The sequence below is a fragment of the Pholcus phalangioides genome, unplaced genomic scaffold, assembly GCF_987345545.1.
Source record: "Pholcus phalangioides strain wild (caught in Gottingen) unplaced genomic scaffold, Ppha-v1.0 ptg000015l_1, whole genome shotgun sequence".
Taxonomy (NCBI): domain Eukaryota; kingdom Metazoa; phylum Arthropoda; class Arachnida; order Araneae; family Pholcidae; genus Pholcus; species Pholcus phalangioides.
Window position 1 is genome coordinate 93,640,826 of NW_028301608.1, and position 21,254 is coordinate 93,662,079.

Sequence of the window (21,254 nt, forward strand, 5' to 3'; positions counted from 1 at the left end):
TTTAACAGTCAACACTTTCACATAAACATTGCAAAAGCAACACACAACACTTTAACAAACATTGATGAATGTGAAAGAAAAAAAAATTTCCTCAAATATTTCACCAGCATGGGATCAAAAACATAAATTGCACAAAAAATGTTGAAAACTCACAATTTTACTGTTCATGCTTTGTTAATATAAATAGGAAAAATGAAGGTAATGAAAAATGAGCTCCATAAGTTTTGTTGGATTGCACTTCACAAAAACATGTGTGATGCATGCAAACGAAGCATATGATTGACACTACAAGATGAAGCATTCAGCGTACAATGAAACTGGAATGTTCACAATGACTAAAATCATATCATACAGAACAGAAAGACCACTATGTTTATGCCTAAACTTTGTCTTAATCAAGTTCTAGATCCTGAAAATTATGAAAATGGGAAATAAAAAAAAGCATAAGAAAAAGCAAAGCCTTCAAAAATGTTGTGTTTTACATGTTAAATCTCTTAACAAGATGGTACATTATGTTAGAGATTTGTCTTTTCTGAGTAATACAATATATTCTTGAAATATGGGAACTTGATTCTAAGTTGAATAAAAGAGAGAAATATATATAATACCAAAAATCTCCTGCGCAAAAAAGATTATATTTTTTCTTCTTAGAATTCCAAAAATCTCTAACTAAAATTTTTATGTTTTTGTACAAAAACAGGTAGACAAACAAATACAAGAACTTTGGTAGGTTACGAAACATGGGTAAATTCACTTTTTTTTGCTCCACTAATATCAGGAAAAAAAAAACGAAACTCTTTCCTAATAATTAGAACAAATTCTGAATATATAAGTAGAAATCTATTGAATAAATGTATTATGTGGAAATAAACTATACAACTCAGTAACATTGACTATAAACTTATGTTGAAACAGTGGTTCCTGACTGGTGTGTACTTTACAGTTCTGCTGAAAACCGATGACATCAGACAGAGGAAATAAAAGCAACAAGAAAGGGATGAACACTGCAATATTTGAAATTGTAATACTCAAATGGCCTAAAGCGTTAAGAAGACTCTTTTAAAAAAAAATTAGAAATTCATATGTGCATACAATATTCTACACATAAAATATAAGTAATAGATGAAGATTCATTAAAAAATAAATAATATATACAAAATAACAAACATAAACTCTAAATGAAAACAATGAATTCATTAAAAATAGAACATCAATGGCAATTACAAAATTCTACAGTGATGGACAACTATGTGATAAATGTGTGTGCGTGCATGAAGTACACGAACATGTATGTGCATATTTGTGATACATCTAATAACAAAGACAACTATTCATTGAACATGAAGATAATAGATTGAGAATCCGTTGAAACAAATCACTCATCATGCAAGATAACAATCACATCACATGAAAATAGCTGGATAACACAACAGACACAATATTTAAACATCTAACGTTTAAAACAAGAAACCATCATGGAATTCTACTTTCAAGATTAGCATCAGATTTCTTTTTTATAAGGTTATAATTCCAGAGAACTTTGAAAAACATAATTTACCATTCAAAAAACCTTATACAATATCTTTTATTACTGTACTTATACCATTCATATAGGCTACTTACGAGATACAGATATTACCTCATTTTATATTTTTATCAATACTACATAGGGGAATAAATGGGTCTATTGAATAATCCTCAATAAAGAAACTTTTTTGAGCAAATATAACCAGTCAGTTATTAAAGAGAAGTGATGTTTGTGCTAACAGCAATGCTTTTAATAGGATAGAATCACAATATAGTTTTACAAATTGCAATGCATTTATTCAAGGAGAAGTTCTGAATTCTTTTTTGATACCACAGAAATTTTTAGAATTAACTTTTTACCAGTCAAATTAAAATTGATTTTCTGAATTTTTTCATATTATTCTTCCTTTTTGATCCTTTAGTCCTTTTCCTACATGTTTTCTGGACTTGACCATGTGCATAGAAACATTAAAATTGAAAACAAAAAATTAAATTTTGTTCTACCTTTTCATAAGCAATTAAGAAAAATTAAATTGATAGCATATTTGCCGAAGTGAATGAAATCTTTGTTTTGTAAATTAAGTTTGGAATCTCACATGTCCAGGGAAAAATAATCAAGTGCTTTCATATAAGAAAATATTTTTTTCTAATGAATAAAACCCTCAATTAATGTTCCCAATTGGGAATATTGGCCATTAAAAGGTTGATATTTATTAATAGCTAGATGATAGTGGTTTTTGTTTAATATTGAAGGCATTGCTGTAGCTTGAAGGATGAAATTGAGAGTTGATATAAATATATATGAGTTTAAGCTCGTGTTTAACAACCTTAAGCTTTAATCTATACAGACTGACTTGAATGAGCTTCATGTGGAATGCTTTCCTAATTTTTCAGTCTTGCGTTACAGTTCTAATGATTGCTGTTGCGGTGAAGATGAATGAAGGAAATCTTTGATATTATAGACTCATGTTATGAAATCAACCATCAATATTATACATTCATAATAACATTTATACATTACAGAGTATATATTTTGAAATAATTTTTTCATTTGAAATCGCATTGAAATGCAAGCTAAAGATCAATGATTATCTGAAAAATAAGTTTGATGAAAATAGATAGACAATTTCATAATGATTGTGCATATGTTTATGGCAATAATTTAAAATACTAACAAATTAAAATGTCATTTGAAGGAATAAAAAATTTTTCATGTGACAAAAAATATTATATTTCATTATCTCTTAGAATAATGGTTCGACATTGATAGAATTTTCATAGTTTTGAAGGTCATAAAGAAAAGGCACTTCATACTCCTGTCAGTCTACGATGAAAATTTCATTAAAGATAGAGTATATGTACAAGTATTTTCAGCTATATAAGCGATATACAGATTTTTGCCTTAATGTAATAGTTTGTTCTATTGATAATCAAATCAAACAACTAAAAAAAATAAAATGATCATAAATTTTTCACAGGAATTTATTGTAAGAATTTCCTGTCAACTTTCTCCACAATACAGTTGACAGACTAGACAGGGCTTGAGAAATTGACCCCAGCCACATTTCTTAAGGGGCCAAGCATTTTTTTTCAAGAAAAACGCCACCAATAATTTTTTTTAAAGCATGTCCAAGACTTGGTGACATTTTTCCACATCAGTGTGAAGACGAATTCATAAATTCAGATAATTTTGTGATGTGTGGGAACCACTATCCAGTAGTCCCACATAGATGCTATGGCTAACTGGTGCCTCAGATTTGTCAAGCCATGGTTACAGAGATCCGATGTTACCAAATTATTGACAGTTTAAAATAGGGGAAAAAGAATTTTCAAGATCTAACAATTTGTGTCACATGTTTCCAAATACTTCATTACAGATTTATACATTGAACAGTATTGGACAATATTAACAAATATTTTTGATGCACAAAACATGAATCACAGGATTCTTACATTTGTGGCTACGAGGATAGTTCTATAGAATAATATTTCACACCAGCAATTAATTCCATATCACATACACATCAAAACAAATATGCACTTGCATCATGCAACAATTAAATTCACGTTACTTTAAACTGCAAAGAATAATTTTTGCTAAGCAATAATACATTTATTATACATTTTATGACACCATGGATACTCATGCAAGAACAGCAATTCTGAATCAGCAAATTGGTTTACGTCTTCCCAAACTAAATAAATTTTTGCCGATATTTTCAGAAATTATTAAACAGTCTGTAAGTTTTTACTTTATGCGCTAATGTGGTGGTTCTGGACCTGGTGAATAAATACCATGCTTTTCCTTAGCACATGGGAAATATTAACACATTGCAGGTAACAAAGTAGCCATTAACAATAATTAGAGCATTTGCACCTGTTTCCCACATGAAAAATTCCACATGCACAGGGGCTAGGAACAATCACATGAGTTGACTACCCCTAAAGCAGAATGCTTTGCATTAGACTGCAATGAGCTATCAATTAACAAAAATGTTCAGCGGTAAAAATTCCTGCAATACAAAGAAAAGTTATTTTCCTTCTTTTCTTAAGACTCTTCCCGAGATTTTCTTGCAGTAGCACTGACTGTTCTATGACGATTTTATCACAGATTTTTTTATACATTCTGCTTTCGGGTGTATCTCATATCAATAAAGCCACAATATTGTGTAATGATACAGGAAACATAAGGAATTAATAACTTTCTTGTGAAGCTGTTTCATTATTTTCAGAATTCTTCAATGACAAGATAAAGTCAGCTACTTCAATAATTTTGACCACATGCCAGGTTTTGAGAAACTATGCTGTTTTACTCTCCTCATAGATTTGCAAGTTTAAAGATTCAACCTAATCTGGCATATTTTTGTTGCAGTACCAATGACAGATAAGAAAATAGAAGAATTTCTTCCCTCCCAAACAAAGTTTCAGAATCATGCAATCAAAAAAACTTAAAATTATATATATTACCTATTAAAAAATAACTGAATGTCAAATCCTTATACAAGATATTAAAAAAAAGAAAGCTTTTGATGAAACTATTTTATATATTCCCATGAAAATCTTGGTTGATATATATCTCCAAAAAAGTATTCTATTCAGTATTTTTTCCCACTGGTTTTTAATACATCATAAGAATTTGGCCGATCACAAAAAAAGTTTCAGTTAAATTTTCTTCTAAGAGACATTTATGAGGACACATCTAGGCAACCCCGGCAATTGTTTAAAAACATTCTGAATCAAATTTTTCAAAAAAAAAAAAACTGTCTCAATTTGAAAAATACCTAAAATAACATGAAAAATTTGATAAAGCCACAATATTGTGGTTTTCTTAATGACACACACAACTTCAACAACTTCTATAAGAGACACACATTTTTATTCACAGCAGTAATAATTTTTGTAGAATCAAAACATAATGTGAACAAATTGAAACATAATTTTTTCATAAAAGAGGATTTAATAGCAGTTGGGTATTTTTTACTGTCTCCGGCATTGATTTGTTTTACAGATCATTGCTGAGTAAAAAAATTTTTTTTTTCAGGAAATCGTATTCAAAAAGTTTTTAAACAATTGCCAGGTTGCCAGATGTGTCCTAATAAATTTCTCTTAGAAGAAAAAAGAAAATGGTCGAGATAAAGAAGAGTACACCATTTTTGCATGCAATTAATCATTGCATATAGAGAATTAACATTGCTTACTATGTTCCAACTTCAAGACATTTCAGGGTCACCTAGCAGTTGTCTGATTGAGTTAAAACTTTACACAGATAATTTTTTTTTGTTGATGGAACAAGATCAGTGGGTGGGGTAAGGGTTAAACTTTTAAAAAGTTGAAAAATAAGGGCCACCCAAATGGGCACTTATTGAGTTGTCCAGTTGCAAAACTCATTAAGCGCTAACCAGATTTTTACAGAAAGTGAAAAATAAACTTTTGTAGAGTGTATTTTTTGAGCTGCCTTCTAGAAATTTAAAATTTTAAAGGCATAACATTAACATTTTAAAAAGCATCAGCTCAAAAAAATACACTCTACAAAGGTTTCTTTTTCACTTTCTGTACAAAAATCTGGTTGGTGCTCAACGAGTTTTGCAACTGTAGACTCATTTAGCTAATGTAATCTTTCATTTACTTTCTAAAATGAAATATTCCATTAAGATTTGGTGTGTTGGCAGCAAAAACCCCTAAAATGTTATGAAATTTCGAGAAATTTTTTTCCAGAATGTTTATTTGGAGTCATATAATTTGTTACACTAATTAATTAACCAACCCATCTCAAAAGAAAAAAAAAAGATTTAGAAGTGGTTTGAGTATACCATGATATTACTCAATTATAGCTTCTTTTGATTGAAATCAGGATATGTATATTCAATCTCAGGTCACTGAATCCAATACCAGCTTGAAGTATAAAAAAGTAGACGAATATTCTGAATTATGGAATTCCCCCAGCTATCAACAAGCTGGATTAGGCTGACTGTGATAATATTGATACAAGAATGTACACCCAAGGGCTGTTACTTTAGCAACACCCTCCTGCTTATAGCAATAAGCATGCCTAGAGACGGAACAATGGCGGAGACACAACAGTGGTAAAGTGAATAATGCATAGCAGCACACCGTGCAGTAGAGCTTACATCCTGGACTAGAGTTTTTGGATGAGAGGCGCTAACTCTCAAGTTGTGATAAGTCTCAAAATAAAAATTGATATTGTGATAGCATACTCTCATCAATAAATATGTCTCTGTGAAGATTAGAAGAATCTGATGAATCAACACCTCATCTAACAATAGAAAATAATTTCTGAATATCAGTGATATTCTTTTTACATCAGCCTCCAATATCATGCATGTTGTAATACAACTAATTTAAAGTGTAACTGGTGCTACCTTGAATATTTTCTTTGTGTCGCTTTAGGACTTCACACTACATGGGTTCAGGTTACTAGAGGTACAATAAATAAAAAACGTGTGGCTTTTTTCTTTCTCACCCAAGCACAAACTGGTTGCGACAACATCGCTACAGTTTTCAGTAATACAAGATTCATGAGGAGCAGTGCATCTCTTTGATGTAGGCCTCAACTTAGGGCCATATAAGATCCTCACAGTCCTGGAATATTCTAAAGAGAGACAAAAAATGAAAATTAAATGAAAAGGGATCCACGACCATTGCAAGTGGTTAAGAGAGCTGTGAAAGAAAAATATAGATATGAAGACATAAAGCCTTTAAGTGAAATGCGGTGCAAAAAACCTGACTATTTTCAGAATCCAGTAGAACTGCCCACAGGAGCAGGGCAATCTTAATGTATGAACCCATCTGGGAATGGCTCAGGGACCTTGTGTCTACAGAGAGTCTACATGATATATATATATATATATATATAAGATCTGGTACTAATATTTTCGAGAGTATGAAGTCCCAGAACATCAATTTATCTGGGGGGGGGGGGGCAGTGATGGTTGAACAGCTCTATATAGAACCTCCACAAAAGGAAAGTTCACTGGCTTCTAGCCTGAGGGTTCTTAGGCATCATACTGGACCTTCATTGTGAGGATCAAGGCTCAAACTCTGTTTGATGCACAGTGGTGGTCTGCTGAAGTTGGTTTTATGCAGTTTTCCAACTTCAAAGCATGAATGTGAACCGATCTCTCATTTGAAAAGTCTCTCTGCAGGCAGCAGGCAGACCTACAACATGAAAAATTCAAGGATTTACCATCTTTACTTCAAAATTTGGATGACAGATGGCAATATGGGCAAAGAACAAGAAACAAGTACAATTTTGACAACATAAATACACTGGGGCCAAACATTCACTCAGAATACACATTTTAGCATGTATCAATTCATTAGAAATTCCATAGAGGAATGTATACAATATGCATGTATGATCCAGTAGTCCCAGGGTTCAAAGACGGATCTTCGCTTACAAAACTTTTGTTTACTATAAATTTTTACTCAGAAGGGAGGAGGGGGCATAGGAAGAAAATGGGAGCCTGTGGGGGTGGTTCAGTTAAGTAATGTGGGGGAATGATCACTTGAACATATTTAAAGGAACACTAAGACAGTCTATTCTATTGATCTTGGTTAAAAATACAAAACAAAATAATAAAACAAAAGCGTCAGTGTGGGAGGCCACGTCTGCATCTCTAAGCTCTGTACACATCGTCAGAGGTCGCTCTTATCTTACAGAGATACAATGCCTTCCTTCCTACAGTAACATTGATGTAGGCTACCAACATGAAGTGGATCCTGGCAAGCAGAAAATGCATTGCTTGTCTCGCAACCTGTTACCCCGTTCACACTATGCAGGAGAGCTCACCAAAACAATCAAGGACAATGTGTAACATAGGTAGTGTGGACCAAGCTTCATTTTCCAAAAATTACCCTTATTTAACAGAGATTCTTGCAAAAGAATAACAAGATTTTGGACCGTTTGCTCATTGTTTTACCCACATGAGTAACAACAATCTTCCTTAATTATTTCAGTAATTCTGAAAAATTATTTTCCCTCTTCTATCTTGAAATCATTTCTTTCAATAATTATGCAAAATATTTTTCCATTGATTGTGAAATAATTTCTCTAATTGATTTATTTTTCAAGTTATTTTTTCACAAATTCAAATATTTTTTTTTGGAAATTCTAAAATTATTTCTTTTATCAATTCTAGAAAACATTGTTTTTCAATGTTTTCAGCCATTTTCTGAAAATGATTGGTGGGCCATGACAAAAAAGCTCTAAGGGCCAAATGTGACCCCCACGGGCCATGCATTAAAGTCCCCTGCTTCAAATAAATCCCTCAACTTGGCAGATTTCAACTACCTTTGAACGTTGAAGACACAGGTCCTCAGCCCTTTTTCCTAGTCGGGAGCACTGCCGGTACTCATCATCAAAATGATGAGTTTGACACACGTATGCATGAAATTGGGATTGATATTTTAATACTTGAATACAACTTCCACAAGGTGTTCAATCCGAACATTGATTATGTGCTCGTGAGAATGAAATTGGACATGAGCATAGAGCACTATATGGGTGCTTCAGACAGCAACTGGTTGAAGAGTTTAGAATTATACATTAATTTTAACTGCATCATACATTTGAAACAAGAATAAAAAAAAAAGACATATTATTTTAATATTCTATACCTTGATATGTTTATTGTTGTTCCCGAATACGGGAAGGAATCCGTATCATAAGTACCATATTTACTCAAAATCAAAGCAGGGTTTTCTTTCGCCAAATCAGACATATGTATCTAATTTATGTATATTAGAATTGGTGACAATATTGATAGAAAAAAAATTCATTCATACACACTGAGAAATTAAATCCATCATTAGATTCAAGTAAATATGGTATCTCTTACAAATAAAATGCTCCCTCACTCACGTTACAAAGGCTGATATATTCACATACAGTGAAATGTTTATACAATGATACTCAGGGGAATAAAGAAATGCATCATGCATCATTATAAAGGAGTTATTGTTACAGATGGAGCATAACAACACTATACAAAGTACATCGGTACCAGAGAGTAATATAATTATATGGACGATTATCGTTAAAAGGGTATCATTACACAGGATTCTCACTGCACAAGAATTTCAGAGTTCACAGTAGCATTCTACACACACTTAATATATATTTAATACTTTGCAAGTACAGCCTCTCCAAGAATGGATAATTCATTAGTAAATTCCTCAATGGAATTTTTACAAGGAACATGTGATGTATGGTAGGCGAGAGCTGAGGTAAAGGACACACAAGTAGATCACTCTTGTTAATTGGGCACATATTAGATCAGAGTTTGCTGGATTGCTGAAATTGCCAGATTAATGGATGTAAATTGAAAAAAAGCTCATTTAAATAGTACAACCAAACCCCAATTTAACGAATCAGTTAAATCCAACATTTTTATTCATTAAATTGATGAAAATTGTCAAGGGTGTCATGGCAAGTTGACGATATTCATGAGTGCTTGCTTGATATTGGAAGCAGTGCTTTGTATATTCAAAGAAAATGCGGACACACGTTGACTAATGTAAGGTAGCGTGGGAGACAAAAGTTTGAGAACCGCTGCCATAGGTAAGCGATTTAAACAAGATTCGCTTTGGTATTCGAAGGCGGGAACACAGTAACATGCATGATATAGGAGGCAAACTATAATTAAGCTCATTTGCCAAATTGAGATTATTTGCAAGTTATCATCTCGGTGATAAAATATTCTGGCTCTTCCCGATCGAGCCACATTGCTTCGGGAGCCATGCCAAGCTTCTCTGAGTTGAAAGCGTGAATGGACAGCCCATGGAAATAAGTAGAATACGAGATGGGCAGCGAAACTTCTTCGGCAAACTGTGTGGCTTCGAACAGGTAGCGGTTGTCCTCGAGGACGAATCTTGACGGAAGGTCATCGACGATAACCTTGAAACTGTTACCGATGATGATCATTTTGGACAGCTTCTCGGCGCTCCAGTTGGCCCATAGAAGGTTATTATAAAGCTCGTGGGGGCAGTAGGGCATAAAAAACACGGTGGGTCTGGCGATGGTCCTCTTGCCTTCTTCGTTGACGGCCAGCACGTTGATCGACAGCAATCTCAGTATCTCTTTCTCCTTTTCGCTGAACACCGGGTCGTAGACGTAAACGTTGCCGCAGTGAGCGACTCCGAGCACGAGCAGGAGAGCCAATTGCGTTCGGGCAGCGGGTGAGGTCAGGAATCTGCCGAGTCCGTAGCAGACGACGTCGACGTGGTAGTCCTCGTCGGGGGTCGCGAACTTCTGCAGCCCGTCGGACAGGTTGAACGGTTCGGTCAGCTCGGATGGATAGATCATCTTCTTGTCGAAACTCGCGATCCGGTGCTCGAGGATCCTCTCCAGCAGCTTCATGCTATCCGACTGCTGTATGTCGTAAACGGTCCTGGCGAGCTGTTTGCCGAAGATGGCGAGGCTCATCAGCGTTTCTGGTGTCGGAGGACCGTCCGCAGACAACGGCGACTGCTCGGCTGTGTTACGAACACGAGTTGGCCTCGAGCTCCTTCTCTTGTAAGAAACTTTGATGAATCCGCTGGCGTCTTCACCCTTTCTACGATCGTTTTCCATCTCGTGTCGTCTGGTAGTTTGTTTACACACACACACGGTAAGGACGTAAGTAAACAAGCTCGTTTAAAGCTCTGTTCTTGGAAAAAAAGAAAGGAGCAAGCTTTACTCGAGTGCTTTTCTGATATAAACAACGTGACCATATTTTGTTTGTAACAAAGTTGGATAGGTTATCGTTACCAGATTCACAAACTCAAAAAGGAGGACGCTCGCGCACGCACTCATCCCGATGACGTCAGTTATCCTGATTTTCCCAATAGACAGCGCTACTATTACGATTAATAAAACCGGCCATAAATTTTTTTTCCCGTCTAAAACAGAACCGCTAAAAAAATAAAAAATCAGAAAGAGGAGAAAACTCTGGGAATGTTTCCGGCGTATGGGTGGGGGGAGGAGGACCATTTCTCCTCGAAGAGGAGGACAACACAAAAACACTCAAACAATGAAGAAATATATGTTCCAAAAAAGGGGAAAAATTTTTCCTCGAGAAAAAAAGAAAAATCATTTCAGAAACCTGAAAAGTAGAACAAAAGGGCGAATTTCCCGGAACGTAGGAGGAAGATGGCATCAAAAAGGACGGTTGGTAACCCTAGGGTGGGCGATACTGGCAAATACACGGGACAATAACAACTGCTGCCAGAATGATTGCTGCGAATCATTAACTTGCCGAAATATGCGAACTGCTCTGAAATTCATTTTGATACCTAGAATTAATTCTTTTTGCTGGCTCCTTCTTCTGAACTAATTATACAAACAATTATGAACTTTTTACAGAAACTCAGATAAACTCCTTTGTTGGTGGAAGCAACTTTCCTTCTTTTTCATTAACTGTGGTTAGCAAAGTACCGCAATAGCAATGTCACATTAACAAATTAATGAATGGGAAGACAATATGAAATTTAAACAAATATTACGCAATGAAAAATTAATTTATCCTGATATCAAATTTTCTATATCAAATAATAAATAATTTCGACAGGTAAATTTAAGTGAAACAATAATTCGATTTGGTTATATGGATCGTTAACAGCAAGTGTAGATGCTATTTATTTTAATTGTTATTTTTGTCTAGCCATTTCTCTGTATTTATTAAAAATTTGCCATTGAATTAAAGTGGAAAAAAAAACGTGTGGAATGAAATTCTCTAATATCAGCTTTGGGTTGCCATAATTCATTTTTTAATTTAATAAATAAATATATTTGCACCTATTTGTCCGATATACTTCGTTCTTTTTATCTTTCTTTCATGTCAAAAGAAATAGGAAGATTTACGTGTATCGCAAGAGCAAAGATGTCATAGGGTCGAGAGCATTTTACTAGCTTTTAGCTATTGCTCTCTTCCCTGTCCCAGCTTTCTTCATCATATTATGAATTAACTATTTTCTACCGTGTCCATTCAAACATTTTTTTCTTTCTCTTTGCATTTTCTGTCAAATATTGTAAAATATGTAATTTAATGGTAAACTCTAAATTGTATAGTATTATTGAAATTGACTGGGGACAAATAAATTATGTTATGTTACATCATATTGCAACATATAATTAGTTATAGCATCAATTATCATCAATATATGATATTCATTAGCTCTTGTTGACGTAGGTGGTATCTCCCGCGCTAAAAATGTACTTCCAGCCACATTACAAAAATTTTCGCCGTCTTGCTTCAGGGAGCGCTGTGGGTGCTCGTGAGCAACGGGTTGAAGCCTGACGTATGGGAACGAGATAGAGATGGTGTGAGATTAAATTGCTCAATGCACTACTGCATTTAATTGACAGAGCGATGATAAAGGGGGTTCGGGCTGTTAAAGTCTCATGACGGACTCGCGATGCGAGGATCCGGGTTCGAACCCCACAGTGGTGGTCGGCTGAAGTTGGTTTTCTGTGGTTCTCAGCTTCAAGGTGCAAATGCGAGCCGATCTCCCCGTTAAAAAGTCTCGCCACAGAGAGCAACAGTCCTACAACGACAAATCATCCAATCATAACAATTCAACTCATAGTTAGAAAAACTGGTGGCAGATGGCAGCACTACACATAACAATCATTACAGAGAAACAAAAACTTCACGTCAGGTTTCACTACACGTACACTCCCGCATGTACCGATTCGTTGGGGGGGGCATGTGTGGTGTAGCAGTAGTAGGTAAGGCTCGGGGATCCATGATGTTCTTAAGTCAGCCATCTCGTTGGGCAATCTGCCTGTTGTGGCGTTGTATTTGTATCTATGGCACCCCGATATATGAGTGGAGGTTCAAGATTCAAAGCATTTAGATGCGTGATCACTCATCAAAACTCAATTTTACTCCTCGAAATTTCGTTTGAGTGAGAATACTCCTTCAAATTTTAGATTATTTTTCTCATTGATAAAAAAAATTAGCCTTAAAATTTTAGAGAGAGGCGAGTGAAAATATTCTCGAAAATTAAAATTTTCCGATAATAATAATCAGAACACATGTCCCGGCATGTACAAATTCGTAAGAAATTCCGCAGGGGAACGTGCACGAGTTGCATGTACGGTAAAGTAGAAGAAAAATAACACTAATGTTGACAATTGTCCGGAACAATTTTAGATGGAAATGGGGAATAATGGTATGTATATATCCAAAGATGATGTCACTCTCCTCTATCTATGCGAAGGTTTTTAACAGCTGGCTGATGGGAAGATGAATTTAGGAAAGAGAAAATTCAACTGCCTTTGGGTTCCCGCAAAGGGTGGATTTTGGGTTTCAAGATAAGGCCTCCGATTTTTCGTTTAATAATTTTTCATCTACACATTATGATTTGTATTTTTGAATCTCGAATGAATGTATATTGTCCCAAGGTTCTCTACGTACCCTATGAACGGGCCCCAATTTCCGTTGAACAGCCTTTTCAAAAAACAGCCTGTTTTTTCCCGTATTTGTCTCGCACATGCTTTTTATGTATGTAGGCCTATGTTAAATAAATGTATTTTTATATTTATGAAATGCTTTTGAAAAGTAACTAATACAAGCCTCGCCAGCCCTAATATATTTTCCTACTTTTCATATTTTTTAGAAATATGTCTTCCTATTTTCGTCACAATCGTCTTTTTGTATAAACGAATTTATACTTATAATTCAACATTATTTTCAAGTATCAATTAGGGCCAGAGTTTTTAATAAGAACTTGGCAATATTTGAAAAAATTACCCTTTGACTTCAAAATTTCCCTAAGAGCTCTACCAACACCTTCTAGAGCAAGAAGCCTTCGCTCGCAAATTTTCGATGCTGTGACGTCATCACGTTCGGCCTGTTTTTTCCCTATCGGTAGTGTTTGTCTCCGTGATCGCCATTTTGACAGCCATTAGCCCAGCCGAAACTGAACCCTATTGAAATGCTCTTTGTCAGCTGCGGAAGGTGGAAAAGAATAAAAAAATACATGGATTAAAAAAAATTTTCAATGTTTGGAAGCATTTCGGGGAAACTAGTTTCTCTTCCCGCTTTCTTTCTCCCAAAAATTTCTGCCCTCTCTGTACACTCCCCCCTCCCAAGGGTGGAATTGACAGGGTTCCACGGCCGTAGCGAGGCTCGGGCCCCCGATGCATAGTTTTTTCATGGAGGGGGCCTCCCTTGAAAGGGTTATACTCAAAGTGGGGGGGGGGGGTTCATCCCCTCTTCTCTTCTTATTTTGCAGAATAAGAAACTGTCAAAGATTTTAAGAAACGTGCAAAGTAAGTGTAATTTTTTTTTTTTGGTTGGAGGGCCACCCATTTGGCCCAGGTTCCTGGAGCATTATCCCGGTTGCCCCAGCTAGTTTCGAGCCTGGGACAGTTACCATCATTTTTAGTTTTTCATGCTATGAATCCATTATAGTAAACCCATTACCTGTGAAAAGTCTGGCTTCGGGGGCCCGCCGAATATCCCAGGCTAGAAGGCCTTCTCCAGTATGTGGGAGTCCATGGCCCTGCTTATAGCCCGATGAGTGCCCCTCCCCGGTAAACACGCCACTAGGCCACGGACGGGCTGTAACTAACGGGGTGGGGGGGAAAGCATCGAAATGCCTCCTCGAGATCGACTGAGATGTCCCAAGATATTTAAAAATTCTAACAGTGCTGCGAACTTAAACAGCGTGTGTAAAAACCCCCTCTTTGCGGTCACCGGCGGGACAAAAAGAAATTCGTCTGTAAAAAAGAATTGACCGGGAAAGGAGGAACCCTATTAAAACCTTGAGAATAATTATTCATTTTGAAATAAACATAATTTTGAATAACATAAGTAAGAAGTATTACATCATTTTTGTGGAAAAATTCCCAATTTATTCTACAATGGAACATAGAACAAATTACAGTAATTTCCGATAAATAATTCACATCCTGAAAAATGGCCGGGAAAAAAGTTTTTGTGGAAAAATCGACCCTTTTCTTACATGTCTATTACAGCTATAACGGCCGAAACACACTGTACTGACGTGATTATTTTGAGTCAAAGTGTGGAAAACGTACCCATGCGATTTTGGGGGGGGGGGGGGATTGAGCCACCTCTCTAAAATTAATAGGGGGGGGGGGTGTGTCGATCCCATTGGCCCAATACAAGTTTACGCTTACGGCAGGTTCCAAGCACTTCCCTGTGAAAAATCTGGGTCCTCGCGAAAGATCTGTCCAATAGCCCGGTCCAACGGAGACAGGATCATTTTAGTCGTGGAAGTTGTGTGTAATTTTTTCACTCTCTCCACTAAAAAAATCGATCGAAACGATATTTTTCGTCTTCTCCCTCCCCCCCCCCCCGCATTAGCAGCCCCACAAGATTTCCACCTGTGAAAACTGCATTCTTCCCTAGTTCCAATCCTGGCTACCTAAGTGTTGGAGTACTGGAAACAGGGCAGGGGAGTCAAGTGTCCAGGGTGCCGGACCAAATGGGGGGGGGGGTGCAAATTTCACCCTTTAACCCCTCTTCAACATTACTTGAAATACTGTATTTAAAATTTGTAAGAGTGCTGACGTAATAGTTTGGGAATCTCTGATTTGTAAGGAGGAAATTTCATATTCCTAGTATTAGAATGCAACGGTACCCGTCTCAGGGACTTTCCATTCCAGGAAAATTTCCATTCTTTTTTTTTTTGTGTGTTGATTTTATTTTACAATTATTTATTTGATTCCTCAAAGGCACCGGAACGTAAGAGCGGAGGATATTTGAGCCTCACCCCCAATAACTTTTTTTGTAAGGCGGCTGAGTTCCCCCCTCCCCCCCAATAATTTTTAGAAAAACAATGCAGTGCGTCCTCTGTTTCCTGCATATTCGCTTCAGCCCCGTACATACGGGACGGCCAGCAACTTTCAGCGCTCTCTCCCCACCCAATGCTAATTTCTTCATGTCGGCGCCTCCGTTGTGAAGGCTCGAAATAACAGGCCTTCGAACTTGTTAATAAGCTTAATCGCTGTTCACTTTTTACCTCCTCCCACTTTTTTTCATTTTTTGTGTTGTCTCATGTCCCCATCCCCCAAGGGTCACACTCAACAAAAGAAAGAAGAGATGCTCTTGAGTTTACCGACAGTGCAAGCAAGAGAAAGGATTCCCCCCCCCCCCCCAAGTTATCTCCACAGGCAGCACTCTGGGAGGATGCCAGATGGATTTCTACTATTTAGTGAAAGTTTTTGTCAAAAAGTTTTTTCTGAGTCAAGTGTGAGTAACATATCCACTCAATTTTTTTTTTGGGGGGGGGGGGGGGGGCTCGGGCCCATGGGCCGGATACAAGTTATATTCTGGGCTATTGAAAGTGAAGGATATGAGCATAAATATGACAATGACGTGTGATAGATTTAGAGTTACCCGGGGTGCACCACGAGGAGGCCTATCACATTACACCCCATATTTTTTTTATTTCAACATTTATTTGATCTTAATAGATAACAAGAAAAAAAAAAAAGCAAAATAAAATCCCGACATTGATATCACAGATAACTGCTGTCTATGAGTTTGTTTAACAGAGTTACAAATACGTCGAAGATTTATTTTGCCGACTTCTTCCTGGCGGCCCTTTTCTTCTTCTCACGGCCGCCTTCTTCTTTTTTTTTATCAGCGGCGGATTTCTTGGCTGCTGTCTTCACCTGGCCAGAAACAACGGAGTTCTTTTTATTGGAAGACTTTCCAGAACTTTTCTTTGTTGTTCCTGCCGGGGCTTTGTCTTTCTCGGACCTCTTCGGCGTGTCCTTACCGCGGTCTTTCGTCGACTTCGTAGCATTGACTTTTTGACCTCCAGCTTCTTTCTTTGCTTTTGCCTTGGCATTTTTCTTCTTTCTTGCTTCTTGTTGTTCACTAGTGGGATCGTCTATCCCATCAATCAGCAACACTAAATAAAATCAATAACACGATTCAGCAACACTAAATAAAATCAATACACATGAAAAATAACTAATGACAATATATATATATATATATATATAACATGCATATATATAATAGAAAATGGTCATTAATTAGCAGACACTATGCACGATTCCACCGTTCATTGGAATACATCAATTCCCATGACCATTCTCTGGAAATGTCGATTACCCTACAAACAAAGCATAATGAAGCAATTTTTATAAACTTATTTCGAAGGTGTTTCTGGTACTCCAGAATAGTGGGGCACCTAAATGCATATTTGCCCGGAAAATTCACAGACAACAATTCACCGCTAGGAAAATTCACCGACCAACAATTCACCGCTAGGAAAATTCACCGACCAACAATTCACCGCCATGCAATTCACCGCTAGGAAAATTCACCGACCGACAATTCACCGCCATGCAATTTTCACCACTAGGAAAATTCACCGACCAACAATTCACCGCTAGGAAAATTCACCGACCAACAATTCACCGCTAGGAAAATTCACCGACCAACAATTCACCGCCATGCAATTCACCGACGACAGTTCGATGCGAGTCAGTTAGCGAGGGAATGAGCGATTGAGTTACTGAGAGAGTGAGTGACTGAGTGAGTAAGTGATTCAGTGAGCGAGTGGGTTACTGATTCATTGAGCGAGTAAGTCAGTCCGTGAGTGAGTGAGCGATCTAGTGAGTGAGTGATCTATTGAGTGAGTAAGTGCCATGTCCTAAAGATATGGCGGAAAGTTTAAATAATGACTTTATGAGAAGAAATTCAGATGATACGGATTCGGGTTGCTGTATTTCTGAAATATATGACATCCATATTTATTGTGCGCATCTTTTTCTCAGCCACCTCGCTGGGCATTTTGCCTGTTGTGGCCTTGTATTTGTATAAATTACAAATTGCTGTTGCCCAATACAAGATAGTATATTCAACAAAATTCCATTAACTCGGTTTTACTCAGAAACTTCTAATGGAATGTTAAAAGGGATAATAACAGAATTAAAAGATAATAAAGTAAGGGGATACGCGATGAATTAACTTCCTAAAAATGCTTAAAATCATCTCCTGTTATCACTTTGATGTTATAAAAAACATCGCTGATCATCAGTAACCAATGGATTTTTTTTATGCTGAACTAGCTGTTACCCGCGATTTCACGTGATGAACTTTCAGGAATCCCGCCTTAGTGCGTATCTAGTATGTGTACTCTATATTTACTATATACGTATATATATACTTCCTATGCAACGGAAATTAGTGATGATTTTTTTATTCGGTGATGTTTTTTGAGTGATGGAAATCTGTTACGTTTTTGTGTTACGGAAGTCGGTTACGATTTTGGGATCAAGTTTTCATTTAACTCTTGCATATATCGGGACCCATTTGACACATCGGGACCAAGTAATGTGCATGTACCCCGAGTTTCCCACATCCTACAGCAGGTCCCCTAAGCTAAATGGATGGCGGGCCCCCCAAACCAGCTTTTTCACGGGCCTCTCTGTGCTTAATTTATAGTGTGAAAATATCAAAAAGCGATAAGAAACGTTCCGGCCCCTGTCAGCCCTGCCCTCGTGGGGGTCATGCCGAGAGGTATGTATACGTAAAATATACATATATCACCAGTGCTCCCAACATACAGGGTCGGGGTACCCGGGGGATTGCACATATACCTTCATGGGGAAATTAAAAGGTTTCATTTCCAGGGGTCCTTGCGATAGTGGAAGCCCAAGGTATATCCAGTCTGGGACCCCATAAAATTTGCGAATTCGGTCAAGGGTAAATTCTTTAATCTCTGCGCAGAGTCCCGGTATTTCTTTCTCCTAATCAATGTGACGGTTTTGTCCACTTACAATTTACTCCATCCAAACTTCATTCAAACTCTGTTCTATTTTTATGGCACCGATGAACTTCCATATATCTGGGTGGTGAGCAGATAACTGCTGATGCCATCCTTCTATAGAATTGTTGGTATTAGGGAAACCGTTACGCGTTCCTTGAAAGCAGTTCCAAATGTCGATGTCAAAGCGCGACGAAGAGGACGCCCGATGCAAGTGTCTTCAAATCTACACTTCATCATATATACGTTTTCGGAACAATCGGATTTTTTAATCATTTGTGACACTACTAGGTTAAAAACTAACTAACCAATTCACTCACTTACTGACCATTCACTCACTCTCTCACTCACTAACCAATTTACTCGCTCGCTCAATCACTTACTCACTCGGTCACTACTGGGTCACTCACTCACCCGCTCAATCACTCACTCACTCAATCACTTACTTACTCGGTCACTCAGTCACTACTGGGTCACTCGCTCAATCACTACTGGGTCACTCGCTCAATCACTTACTCACTCGGTCACTCAATCACTTACTTACTCGGTCACTCAATCACTTACTTACTCGGCCACTCACTCGGTCACTGGATCAATCACTCCGTCACTCAATCACTGACTCACTCGGTCACTCACTGGGTCACTCCCTCGCATTGAACTGTTGTCGGTGAATTTTCCTAGCGGTGAATTTTCCGGCGGTGAATTTTCCGGACACGATTTGCCCTCCCTTTTGCGACAGAAAATTGTTTCTGGTACAACGGTCCCCCTTTTTCTCATAAATAAGTCTAAGCTGCCACCCCTGCCATAAGAAAATATGATAGTCTTCATGTATGGACACAGCCTCTCGATTTAAAAATCTTTTAATTTTGATCATCTTGAGAAAGAAGCCAGGTGATTTTTCTGAGGCCCTACCAGGCAAATTTTCGAAAATTTCAACCGGTTCTTATTTTTGTAAGCCACTACCCCACATCCTACAGAAGTTCCCCTAGGCATGGCCCCCACATCCTAGAGCAGGGCCCCTAGGCTGGGATCTTTTACGGGCGCCCCCGACCACTTCCACGGGCCCCTTTATGATGGATGAATTTATAGCGTGAAAAAGAAAAAAAATGGTGAAAATCGTCCCGGGCCCCAGGGCTGGAGCCTTGTCAGCCCACCCCTTATGGGGGCCATGCCCCTAGGCTTTGATGGTCCCCCTGTCAGATGTTTCACGGGTCCCTATGTGTGAATTTATTGCATGAAAAAAACAAAAAATAATTGTTCCGGACTGGAGCCCCTTCAAAAACATTATCTAATTTTTGATCGTCTTGGGGAAGGGGAATGAGCTTCCCTTGCTTTCCCTTCATGCGTGCGTTAGAATGCACGCTCATCAAATTTATTCATTTGCGACTTAATCAACGAATAAACTCACCCTTGGATCGATGAAAATGCACGCTCTTCATATTCTTCATTTTGTCCATGATTTTTAATAATATAATAGGAAAAAAATGTGGAAAACACGAGCATAACGAGACGAAAAAATGGCGAACAATCTGCAATAGAAGCAGAATGTAATTTTTAAGCCACTTTGACAATTTTAGACGCCAATTTTAAAGCAACCTCCTACCTATGCTAACTTTATTATTCAAGTGCTCCTACGTCACGCGTGAAATCACGCCCATTCGCGCTTGCGCTTTAAGCATTCCTTCGTGGTCCCCTACCACAAGACGTTAGGGATCAAGAAACGGAATGGAATATTACTCAAAGCGCATGCGCAGAACTTGGATCTCCTCTGTGACGTCCCTTATGACGTTACATTGTCAGTCCCAGAATCCTTTGCGTTTATCTAGTCAAGGTTACCACAATAAATAGCTTATCGGATGAACTGTCGTCGCCAAGGGAGAAAGAGATGATCTTTTGTTGCCATTTCTCAAAACAAAAACTTTATTAGCAAAACTAAATGGCCATATATCAGGGGCGTAGCCAGAAATTTCGTTCGGGGGGGGGACCAAAGTGACAGAACAATGGATTTGGCCATCTTTTTCCCTTTTTTCGGTCATTTTCTCACATTTCGGGGGGGGGGGGGAACTTGGGGGTCTGGTCCCCCCCCTGGCTACGCCCTTGCCATATATATATATATATATTTTTTTTTTTTCTGTATATTTTACGGTATAAGATAATCTATCTCCTCATTCCAATCAAAATACGCATTTGGTGGAATTTATATTAGAGAAATGGTAAAAAATATTTTTTGTATTGTGAATTTCTTATCTCAACGAAAATTATTCGCTGATGTTGTTTGGAAAACAAACAAACTGCCTTGTTTTGGAAAACATGGTTGCATTACATTAATGCCGAACTTACAAAAGTGTGAAGTTAGCGGCAGGACCGTCTTAAGAGCATAATCATGGGCCACCGGGCGGTTTTTGAGATAAATTTAAATTTATTCTTGGAAATATAAATTTCCAAGCGGTTTTTTGAGATAAATTCTAGAA

General features: G+C 37.4%; 1 protein-coding gene across 1 annotated transcript; it reads right to left on the reverse strand.

Moving 5' to 3' along the window:
* On the reverse strand, positions 1-20,308 carry LOC149077083 (uncharacterized). Its single transcript, XM_089242335.1, has 3 exons — positions 20,192-20,308; positions 16,582-16,917; positions 1-10,683 (listed from the first exon to the last, which is right to left on the reverse strand). The coding sequence occupies exons 1-3, from the start codon at positions 20,238-20,240 to the stop codon at positions 9,713-9,715; spliced, it is 1,356 nt and encodes a 451-aa protein (XP_089098461.1). The 5' UTR covers positions 20,241-20,308; the 3' UTR covers positions 1-9,712.
* Between the last annotated feature and the right edge of the window lie 946 nt (positions 20,309-21,254).

Excerpts from the sequence above, each read along its gene's own strand:
- LOC149077083 (XM_089242335.1), bottom strand. The coding sequence starts at position 20,240 with ATGGACAAAATGAAGAATATGAAGAGCGTGCATTTTCATCGATCCAAG. Across the intron at positions 16,918-20,191 it reads GCATTTTCATCGATCCAAGG|TGTTGCTGATTGATGGGATA; the intron begins GTGAGTTTATTC and ends GATTTTATTTAG. Across the intron at positions 10,684-16,581 it reads CGCCAGGAAGAAGTCGGCAA|AAACGAGCTTGTTTACTTAC; the intron begins AATAAATCTTCG and ends GAACAGAGCTTT.